This window comes from Charadrius vociferus, unplaced genomic scaffold (genome assembly GCF_000708025.1).
Source record: "Charadrius vociferus isolate BGI_N301 unplaced genomic scaffold, ASM70802v2 scaffold444, whole genome shotgun sequence".
NCBI classification, from domain to species: Eukaryota; Metazoa; Chordata; class Aves; order Charadriiformes; family Charadriidae; genus Charadrius; species Charadrius vociferus.
In genome coordinates this window covers 77885-89900 of record NW_009648242.1, presented here as the reverse complement: position 1 = coordinate 89900, position 12016 = coordinate 77885, and the positions used below count along the sequence as shown (strand labels likewise).

Genomic DNA, 12016 nt, shown 5'->3' with positions numbered 1-12016 from the left:
AGCAGGCAAGCCACAAATAGAAAGAGGTACTCCTGCAAAGAAAGGAAAATACTAAAACCATTTCGGAACATGTCATATAAAGTAATGCTGGGACCTATGCTGAGCATCCTAGCCTTCTGCTGAAGTGAAGGGATAAGAAAGCACAGAACAGAAAACATACTTTTTGTACAATAAATACTATGCAAATGTCTACAAGTGTATCTCAGCAAGTTTTGTTCCTGTCCCTCAGCTGAATTTATTTAAGAATAATCACTGTTCTATTGTCATCAGGGCAAATGAAAAGCTGAGGTTAAAAAAAAACCATGTCACATTTCTCTGTTGGTTTGTTTGTTAATCGAAAATGTGGTGAATTTATGTCAGTGCTGCTCCCTCTTCAGTGAAGCACTTGACAGAGGTCTGTGAGGCTTGTGATCCAACACCCACACAATGGCAAGTGCCCTCCTGCCTTCTCTACTCATCTACTCCTGGTTTTTACCCTGCCTTTTTTGCCACGGTTTAGGAAAGGATGTAAATCAGAAAATTCATAAATACTTAATAGCGCAAGCATCTGAAAATCATATTTATTACACACAACACACCATCTGTTTGGGAATATCAACTCAATTAATTAAGCTATTGTTTTCTTGTGAAATGAAAGCCTTCTTTTGTCACTAAACAGGATGTACCTATGATACATACCTTTTTATCTAAATTGTGAAGCTTAGCTGTCTCTACAGATGTCCTGTAGTATTACAGTAGTAGCAGCAGTAATAATAAACAACCAACAATCCTGCTGGACAGCAGAGGGGCATCTAGTCCGCTTCTGAGCAGACACCTACCTCCAAACCTTCCCAACCAGCTATCTACCTTCCCACCACACCTCGAAAACCCGGAACTCCAGCAAGATATTGACAAATTTGTTATTCAGGTCACTTATCACTTCAGTCGGTCGTAAGTGTTGAAGCAGATTATGTAAAAAATAAAAAATGGCAATTGCTCTTCCTCCTCTCTTCCTTCCCTCTTGCATAAATTGAGTAAGAATGAGAGAAAAGCTGTCGGCAGTGAAGTCACCGCAAATTCCCCCGTGGTTCCGTCACTCCTGAGTTCAGGAGCAACTGGCGCTGCCCCAGCCAGCCAAGAATTTCTCAGTGATTTCAGTGAAAGTCATGTAACCTCCATGTCTCATTTCCAGTGATAGAACTGATAATAATTGCCAACCCCTCTCGGGGAGTTCATGACAATACATTTGTCCTCCTTTGTAAGGAGTTCTCACATCAGATGGAAGGCGCTACAGATGCACGAAGCATGACTATTTATTTTTAATAAGACACAGCACACACAACCGATGGCAGCTTTGTTAATACGTATTTCATCACTGCGAGTGATATTTTCCTTCAGAGGGAACAAATCGTATATACTGATCTGCTCATATGGAAACATTAAGTCAGAGAGATTAGTTTTCTAATTCAGTTGCCACTTTATAAACTGAAAATTACTAAAACAGAAAACACAGCCAAAAAGCCAAATTGTGCACTTTTATGGTTCACAAAAAAAAACCCCAACCCAGTGAACATGAGACAAGGTATATTTTGTATGCAACAGCTCATTAATTTTAAGTGTCGTGGGAACCCTGCCAGTTTTACCCTCTGAGTAATTATCTTTTGTCTTAATTTGTAGGATTCTTGAAAGGGGGAAGAGAGAAATGGGAGAGAAAAAAATGTTCAGTCTCACAGGAAAAGCTTAAAAAGCTTAAAGCCTGAAAACACAATAAAAAGGGAGAGACGTAGATGCAAAACAGTCCTAGTCAAGCTGCTTCTAGTTAAACAGTAGATGGTATCAGTTTCTATAAAAATCAGTGTTTATTTCTTACAACACCTAGAATATTGTTATATCCGGCTAGATAGGTAAAAAAAAATTCTGCAATAAGTTCTGCAAAATTCATAAACATATTATGTGAACAAGTATCAAAACACTATTGCAAGCCAAGCATTTGGGGGGACCGGGGGGCACAGAGAGGGAATGTAATGTCACCTGGATTATGATTTTGATTCCATCTGAGTAAAAACTTAGAAGTTATTTAGACTTAGAGAGTAAAAACAGGATTAAACTCTGGCCCAAACAGCTAGTAATTCTAGTTCAGTGAAAAGATGAAATCACCAGGAAAGATGAAAAAGACCTTCAAGAAATCTTGTTGAAGAATAATTGATAATAAGATTGAAACACACGCTTCTCAAAGAAAACAGTAAACCCCACCAAAGCCCAAAACTCTGCATTAAATATTAGAGACCAAATCTGATTTAACAATAAAATGATTACTAATTCTTTTAAGTGTTCTTATGCAGCAAATTGCCTTCTCCTTCATGTCTGCCAGCTCTTCAATATTTCTGAGCCATTCAGAAAAGCAGAAAAGGTGTACCTTATGCTTTACTAAGCCCAGATGTAGACATACCCCAGTTACAATCTCCCATCCTAGAGATAACTCTGACATGCACCATATCCAATGTTCTGCTCCCTGTTATTTTTTTGCCTTGTGAAAGAGTAGTCAATAAAGGTTTCATCCTTGAAGCACTAATTTCATTAAAAATCAGAAAGACAGAAAAAAAGCCCAACCCACATGAGTGGCAAAACTCACATTATTAAAGCAGAAATATTTTGTAATCTTGAATTATGATTATTTGAATTATGATTATGCTACCTTAATCAGCTCTATATTTCCAGAACAGCCTTTAGCTAAAGGTAAGAGCACTACCAACAAATAATTAAAAGTGCAAGTAAATTATTAGTGTTCAGACACTTCAAATAGAATAAATGGATATCCTTTTATCCGTATCTGTCTGAATGCTCATTCTCAAAATGCCACGTCCTCCAAAGCAATTATTATTATTATTAAGCTGAAACAATAAGAGTCCCAGAGTGAAATACTTGTGGGCCTTTTGGTTAGCAGTGATGATCAAATGCAAAGAAACTGAACCACTACATTCAAAACTTGCAAGCACTGGGCGTTTTTAAACCACTGATATAATTTATGGCAACAGAGCAAAACCTTATGGCAGGCGCGATCCCCACAGATGCATCACAGTGCTCTCTGCATCGGGGGAACTGGACCCTGGGCACCAATATTCACCCAGGATCCCATACAGGGACTTTGGGGTACCTCATTTGAAACTGTGATAAAGAATCCCTAGGCAAACCGATGCAAACTGTGCAAATTGTGCATGTACTAGGTGCAGCCATAATAATGGCTAACAAAATGTTTGATGAAGTAAAGCCATAGGTGCACTCAACTACCACAGAGTAACTAAGCATTTAGTACAGGAATTGACACTAAAGTGAGCTATCAAAATTTATTGTTTTCACCAATTTTCTGAAGTATTCCTACAAATGAATTTGCACGCAAATATTTTATAGGATACATCCAGCCAGCCATTCAGAAGCCAATTTATAACACGTACAATAATCAGGCTTTCACCGTGTAAGCAGCAGAATTACTGGGCTGGGTTCGGCCAACAGCTGACTCCACGGGCAAAGCTTTCTCTCCCGAGGCTTCCTGGAGTTCAGTCCTGCACCAGGTACACTTTATACTCGAGATACCGGGGGACTCTGTTGCAGAGACAACAGAGTACTGATGTATGAACCCTTTTGTTTTATACCAGTGTCTGGAAGATAAATGCGTGGACCATACATGCACACATACGCCACATGTTGCAGAGCTCGTGCTGCGTAAAGCAAGTGATTGCACATTCATAAAACTATCCAAAACAAAGAGGGAAGATAAGAGTGAAAGGGAGAAGTTTTGTTTTTAGAAGGAAATAAGGGAGCCTTGCCAATGTTGTGAACCCGAGCCAGCTATTCCAATGCAAACCTCATGTTGTTACATAGATCATGTTTGGGAAGAGATGTAATATTAATCAACTTTCTGGCATTAAGTATCCGTTACTGTACAAAAACATTCTTGTTCTGGCTTTAATTCAGTTTTAAGTCACTGTGAAAACATTTATGTGGCTCTCAAACTGCCTTAAAGGACCCAGGCAATAATTCTTTTCCCCTCCCAGAGGAACTAAAACAATGATCCATTTCCATAAAACAGAGCATTTTAATACTGCCGATTGTTTTCCTTAAGTGTTGGGTATGTTCAGACTTCTATAAACCATTTCCAGAGATAGAAGCTGTCTTCTGAAGCCCTCCAACACCATCTACCTACTTGGGGTCAGTGGCAAAGGCACACTTCTGGAGAAAAGGACACCACGACATCATATGAAAACGTGTGGAACCACTGTTTCCGCCCTTCTCCAACCCTCACCCAAATCTATGCAATTTGTCAGTGGACAACTCTGCAACAAAATTTCCACAGCTACAGAAGACAAACAGGAGAACCGTGGCAGATAACACTGAATTTCTTTTTGACGCTATCAATAAAAAAGCTCAAAACCCTACACGTACAGGAATATATTGGGCCACTGTTATTGGTATGAGACACCATGTCACCGTTTGCAAAAATTCAATACCAAGTGTCTCGTCTTAGCACAAATTCATTACTCTCACCTAACCATTATGACACAAACAACATCTAAAGGGTCACTCGCTAAGCAGCAAGTCCATACAAGAAGTGTCTATCTGTTATCACGAGTCTCTCACCAGGATAACAATTCCATTTTTTTGAGCAACTTCCAGCTCTCCCATTCTTCTCCACAGGTCATACATCTAGCTACTGAAAATCCGCAAATCCCCAAATGTGTTGTGCCTGATTTGCATATCTAAATATGTAAATTACCACAAAACGGGTAATTTTCATGTTACATATTTTTGCAGAAAAATTAAATGTGCAAAAATGTTTACTGCAACAATTACTGGTTCCATGGTATTTCAACAAAAGGCTGTAAATCATCAAAATAATTGCCTACCCATTAACTATTGTAGCACTCTGCCTGAAATTTTTTCATTCTGCATTTTAGCTGGATGCAAAAAATATTCTTCTTCTAGATGTTTACCTCTCTTCAGGAATAATTTCACTAAAAAAGATGCATGAGTCTAAGACTCTGTCTTACGTACCCACCCACAAATATCAAATTCAGTTAAAAACAAGACTAAATAAAGAATTGCAACCACCAATTAGAATTTTCTCACAACACACTCAAACAGTAATGTATGTAAAAGATATGCCATTTAAGCCCAAGATATGCAAACACTGCATTGAACTATATCCTGAAATAAGAAAAAAAACCCAAACTATCAACAATCTTTTCCTGCATCATCTTTGTTACTACACATGTAAGGAAATGACTCTGCTAAATTATCCATTGCAAACTGAGAGGCGAAACATTCCTGTGTATTTCTGGTAAGCGAGGAAGACAGCACTAAAGCAGAGTATAGTATTTCTAGTGATGCCTGCTTACTATGCACTACTGCCAGGTCTGTTTTGAAATTTGAGCCCCAAGAAAAAAGGCAGCCTGTACAATTTTCTCCCCTGCTCATTTCAGGCAAAAGGCATGCAGAGCAGTTTTTATCTGACCATGTAAACAAAACACAGCACAGACCAGTAACTGTTTCTGATCCAGCAGGTTTTCTATCACACTGGAGTTGGTTTGCTCCAGCTAAGGAAACAAGACTCCCCTTCATTAAGAAGTCTGGTTACAAATAATGACGGCTAACTCCGTTTTCCTAGATGTAAATTAGAACTTAATTGTCCATCTGAGGCATCCAAAGACAAACACAACATTCCCAGGTATGCTGGTCCAGATGTGCACTTCTCTCCACCTTTGAAGTGCTGTGCTGGTGTGAGAAACGCCTAATTCTGCAACCATCCTTCGTGAGGAAATTAGCCAACCATTCTTAGAGGAACTGTAGCCTGCTGCATGCTTTCTACGCAACTGTATCTGTGTACACTGCTCCTCCTGAGGCCCTTTTCCAGTCCACAAGCCCTTTCAAGTAGAGTAACGCCTATCCCCTTTTGCTCTTGTGATGGGACCGATAACCCAACAACTCCCTAATTGCATCTTCCCGCTCCCTATCCCAGCCTGCCTAACAAAACACTTGGCACCTGCAAACATTTTCCTTCAGGATCCTACAGAGAAAACCTTCCATTGTGCCACAGAATGAAACGAAAATAGGATTTATTTAGTCATGAGGAATTCAAAGAATTAGTTTTAAAGAAACAGAGACCTAAGCCTACCCTCTTACCTACAACTTGGAATTTCCTCCAAGCAGCGGGGAGATGTAATTTAGACTCGGTACCTCCCTGTCCCGCAGGGAAGCAGAGTACAGCTTGCTTGCAGAGAACCTGCTTTCCCTGCACGTCAGCCCACAGCAGCTGATGACTGACACCCTCCTCCCTTTGCGTAAGGTCAATTTTCTAATAGATCAATGTCTCTCCATCTCCTCCCCTGTGTTGGCAAGACGCCCTGTCATCCAGGCTGTGGTTGAGAAGTTTCTCCCCACACCTGGCAACTACACTGAAGAAAAAACACATTGATTAAGCCAATGCTCCTGCCTGGCTTCTTCCACCGAATTCCTTGTGTTCAAAGCCGTGTAATAAGTCTCAGATAGACTGATAGTCATTTGAGATGCATGCAAAATGCAAGCTGGAAAATAAGCATATCCATCTGAGCAACACGCAGGCATCCCGTGGCTGGGTGTTCTGGATCTAAACACCAAGAATTATGGGGTTCCTACATCCACACTCAAAAGGGTCAGTAACAGGGCTGCAATGACAAGACAGTCATCCAAACCTCTGCTCTGTCTCTGCTGCAATATGCAGCACCACATCATGCCTAATTTTCCATATGTTAATTTTGAAATTCACCACAAACTTACTTAGAAGGTCTGAAGATAAAAGGGAACCATGTGCTTTAAAAAGATGAAATCCTTGACTGAAACAGCACAAGGGATTTCTCTATTCCAATTAAATGTTCATATGGTTTTGTAGCTGGGAAAAACATCCTTTTGACGTCAATAGCTATATGAAGACCAAGTGATTCAGTTGATTAGTTTCTGGCCTTTCACCTTTTTAACATCCCTATAAATCCTAACTCAATTAAAATCATTCTGATTAGGACCAAAATTCCACATCAAGTTTTAGAAAGCTTCTGAAATGTCCCCCTCCTCAAAAGACTTATATAATTAAAAGCACAAACCTCTGCCAATTTTATTGCTGAATTTGTCAGAAAAGTTATCAATGTTATTTTGCGGAAGAGGTAAGACTAGATGACCTCCTGGGGTCTTCTCTGACCTGAATTAATCTATGGCATGTACTGTGAGATCATACCTTAATCCATAAGCAAGTAAGAACTACTCACATATTTTACTCTATGTTAAAAGAAAACAGTTCTCTTACAAACAAAAACTGAAAGTCTTTAGACAGTATCCTCTCTTAGTGAGAATTGTTCATTGTAAGTTTAAGCACGCTGAAAAAGACAGTAACAGGAAGAGTTACATGCAGAACATCCCACACAACATGAGAGATACCTATCCAGAACTAATAAAAATTTCTAACCAAGGCACAAAGCACCACCAAAGACATCCAAGCCTTTATCTGCTGCTAACTTATCTTAACATATGCCAGACCTGGCCTAAACAGCTGAAGTTTGGCAATGACATGCAACCAATTTTTAAGAGCATGGCTCTACCATTTTCCCTTGTGTCAACCACAGCAGTATCTTAGAAAACGGTTTAACCATGAGATTATCACTGCCTGCACTAAGTTATTGCATGAAGGAAGGACTTGGACATTGCTACATATCCCTTTTCCACACTCCCATGAAAGTGAAGGATAAACATTTCTCCTGCCAAACATTTTACTTTGCTCTTTAACAGCTGGATGTGCATGCAGCACATCAGAAGTACTAAGAAAGGAGGCTGAAAAGGCACAGGTAACAATCTGATGCTTTAAATATATCTATGTACGCAGTAAGGTTGGAAGGCGACCAGTCAGCTGAGCTAATTACTTCAATTCATGCAGCAAGCTATGCCACGTGTTATATGTGCTGCTTATTCATACTTAGGCATTTTCGATTGAGTTAGCTGTCCAAAAGGTGGCTCAACAGGCTAGATTATAACAAATAGTTTGGTGTGCAACCCTAATAATGCCCCATATTGGAGTCAGAAGAGGATATTGACAAATTACTTTGCCCAGGAAAGTTATTCTGGCCCCCATTTAGCAGAAAGCAATCATTTGACACTGTCTAATGACATTAATCAAGCTCTGAACCTTTGTTGTCGTATGTCATAGCAAATGCTTAGCATTTTCAGGTCCAAAGTGCTTGACTACACATTGTATATTAAAAACAAAAGACTTTAATTCATTAAAAGTAGACTCTCACGCTAGATTAAGTTCATTTGCTGCACCCGTCCCTGGTCTGCCTTTGTGTGTGGTCTCATTTAAAACAGACAGACATGAACCAGAACCTACTTTATTCACAGGAAACAAAAATACTATTGGCTGTCAACCAAAATAACAGACACTAAAAAATGGGAATACCCCTGGGTAAGGAAATTTTAATTATTTAAACAAAAAAAAAAAAAAGACAATGACGAAGAAGCAGCAGCTGTCTTCTCTGGGAATTCCTGTTTCATCACCTTTGTCAAAACATCTCACATTGTCTCCTATATATTTATAAAAGGTCTTTTGCAGATCTATTAAAGCAGCAGCTTCATTTATGCTCAATCTGATCTATATTGATAAAGATTATGAAGCCATTAGATGGCTCATTAAGTTTGCCTTTACTTACCCCCAATTAAGATTTCAGGTGTCTCTGGTTTTAAGCTAATTTCAAAGTGGCTGCCATCTGGGACATTCTCAAGGAACACAATCAGCTCCTTTTGTAATGATGTATCACATTTAAAACTCTAAGGTAGCAATTCTGTTATGTGAAATCTCATTTTCCATATGTAGAGTTTTGGGCCTGTTATTTTGGGGGGTTTATTTAGAAATCAATCCAAAGTGCCAAGTTTTGATCCATGTCTTTTACAGCATTAAAGTTCCTGCACACAGCTCACAGTTGAAATGCTATTAGGCCCAACATCCCCTTGTACTTCTCTACAAATCATTCACAAAAAGAGTTTTTGAGCTTGGGTGTGCAATAAAAACACCAGATTCAAACGTAGTCATGAAACATAATTTTGGTATATGTAACAAGGGCACCCTTTATAGAAAACTCCTGTTTGAAAAGCATAGACGAGGACCAGCACAGTGAAGTAATTGTAATCTACTAATCTCTTCTTCAAAGCAGAGTAGCATGAAAGAACAAAAAAAAGGCAGGCACAGGTCAGAACCATCTCTCAAAAAGTGCTCTGTAGAAACACTTTCGTCTCAGTCCTCCTCCTAAGAGGAGGAGAGCTGAATGGGCAGTCACCAGAACGGAAGATTTTCATGGTAAACTAACACTGAGGAAGTGAACAGAGAAGCACAGACTCCATTTTGAAATTATGTCAGGCTGAGATGGCACAGAATTGTTACGATACAAGAGCTCTTGCTGGAAAAAGAACCACATCACACAAGACTTTGGCAGTGGAGTATTATGTCAGGCTCTGAAAATTTTCAGTGGGGCTTTTAGGTCTTCTATTTTATACTAGGTGATGTTGCAACATACACGGATCCATTTATCAAGACATGGCACAGGACATCGTGACAGAAATACTGTGTAATGAATGCAGCTTTTGTTGATTTGCAAAGAAATAATGGACTTGAAAAAGCTTGTTCCATAAAATCTTTCAATCAACAACATAAATGCAGTATCTTAACCTACTGCAATTGTGGTATCAATATTGCATGTGAGAAATTAAGTGTTGCCCCTGTCACACATTTTGGTAACACTTACAGTTAACTTCGATAAAATAAAATCATTCTAGATTAAACATCAGTCTCAAAAAAGCCAGAGTGTGACTGTGTGTCTATATATATATACATATGTGTGGGTTTGTGTGCGCGTATATAACTCCACTATATATGTGTGTGTATATATATAAAAATATAAAAAATTCCAGCCCTGCAGTTATAATTCTGCCACGGACAGAGTTCAGACTGTCAGGAGAAACAGGTTAAAACAGAAGCTACTAACTCAATATTTCACTCTGTTTTGCCATTATTACCTGTACCCATCCCTTTTTATCTCAGATCCAGAAGGATGGACACGGATTAAGCACATTCAGCCCATAAACTTCTTTACTAGGCAGTGTGGGAGAACAGCGCTATTTAGGACCTACCTTGCCCATTTGGTACATGTTTATGCGTTTTTCCTTTCCTGGGGGTTGACTGGCATGATGATGAAGCATTGTTTGTGGCTGTTTTTGTGTCCTCTGTCTCTTCCTCCTCCTCTTCTTCATCCTCGTCATCCTGAGAGCTTCCAAAATATACCATGTTGCTGGGCAGGGCTGGAGAACCTGGTCATTATAAAGAAATGGCTCATTAGCGTCATTACGTTCACTTGCTGCACTAACCATATTCATCATAACCGACTTTAGCGCTGTGCATAGCATGGGAAGAGGGGCACTCAGAGATGGAAGGTGACACTAGTGCATGACTAACTGGAGGTTTGTTATGTTTTGTTATAAAGTAATATTTATTAATTTTTACCAACAGGATATATACGTGCCTGAAAAGCAGGGTGTCCCCCCCCAAGCACATTCTATTCATACTTTAGACAATCAGTCTTGCTACAAGCGCTAATTAATAGCTTTGAGTATTCAGAAAAGGACTAATGCACATGCTTAATTTCAAATGCGTGCTTAAGTGCCTTACTGAAGTCTTAACGTACAAACTAGAGGCTTACTGCTTTTCCAAACAGAAGAAAAAGGAACATTTAGAAACCTGCACCCTAGTAATATTTTTAGGTTATTATTACATTAAAATATTAGTGTTTAAACTTCACAATGCTCTGCAGACCTCTACAGTATTGTACACAATGCTTTGCAGTGTTCTGGTTCGGTTTTAAACAAAGAGAAAAACCAAGCCATGAAGATGCTTATATTTGCCTAGCAGGTCCCAGGCAAAGGAGAGAAAAGAGTAAAGGTCTCCTGATACCCAATGTGCTCCTCTTGAGGATGCTGCTCCTCATCTCTTGCTTACTTCCCATGATGTTCCCCCTAACCTGCCTTGTTTGTGCAAGGGTAAGATACAACATGCAATTCAGTGAGAGAGAAGTGAGGATTCACAAGGTTAACAACAATACAGGGTTGTAATTTAAACGTAACTCTGTCCGAGATTTCTTTTTTGCGTGTCCTGCAACAGTTTATAGGTTTCCCTCCACTGCATCAGGACACATGACATGACTGTAGCAATCTAATAACTATTTTTAAATGTACAAATACTGGTGACAACTAATGGAGACTTCCCCTTATGCCCAATATTAGTTTACACATTAAAATGAGTCTTCTGTCTATCCCCTGGAGGGACAGGTGCCCTAGAAGCCTTCTACTTATTCACAAAAAGATTATTTTGGTGAAGAAAGGGGAAGAATAGCAAGTCAATAGAAGTGGAGAATGGGGACTCATCGCTTCAATTATTTTCCTGTAGCTAAATAAGACAAAGGACAAAGAGAGCTGGGCTACAGACCAACAACACAAGGTAGTGGCTGTTTGGCTGATGCTTCCTTAGGAAACACTTTTGGCTCTAAGCTCCTCAGAACAGCAATTCTGTGGTTTGTTTGCTTTTGAGCTGTTGGTGTTGCCATTGCCAACAACTAACTAAAGCTTATTTTTGGGTTGTGTATTTTCTGCTCCCACCAGGTTTGTACAAAGTACTCTTAACTACAAAAAATACATTTTAATGAATGAGATGAGTACCTAAATATGGCACAAAAACTAGGACAGGCTGTTTCTGTGATAAACCATCCTTTTCTAAATGTACTGGTTTTGGTTGGGATGGAGTTAATTTTCTCCATAGTAGCTTGCATGGTGCTGTGTTTTGGATTTGTGACCAAAACAGTGTTGATAACACAGGGATGTTTTAGCTACTGCTGAGCAGTGCTTGCACAGAAACAAGGCATTTTCCTTTCCTGTTTCTCACGCTGTCCCACCAGCAAGCAGGCTGGGGGGAGGGGGGGGG

The 12016-nt window shown here is 39.4% G+C and overlaps 1 protein-coding gene across 1 annotated transcript in view; it reads right to left on the bottom strand.

Moving 5' to 3' along the window:
* Positions 1-12016, bottom strand: part of JARID2 (jumonji, AT rich interactive domain 2) — a 129169-nt gene that overhangs the window by 39635 nt on the left and 77518 nt on the right. Inside the window, exon 4 of the mRNA XM_009884162.1 lies at positions 10177-10353. Within this exon, the coding sequence (XP_009882464.1) occupies positions 10177-10330 (154 nt within the window). The 5' untranslated portion in view covers positions 10331-10353. The remainder of the gene's footprint in view (positions 1-10176; positions 10354-12016) is intronic.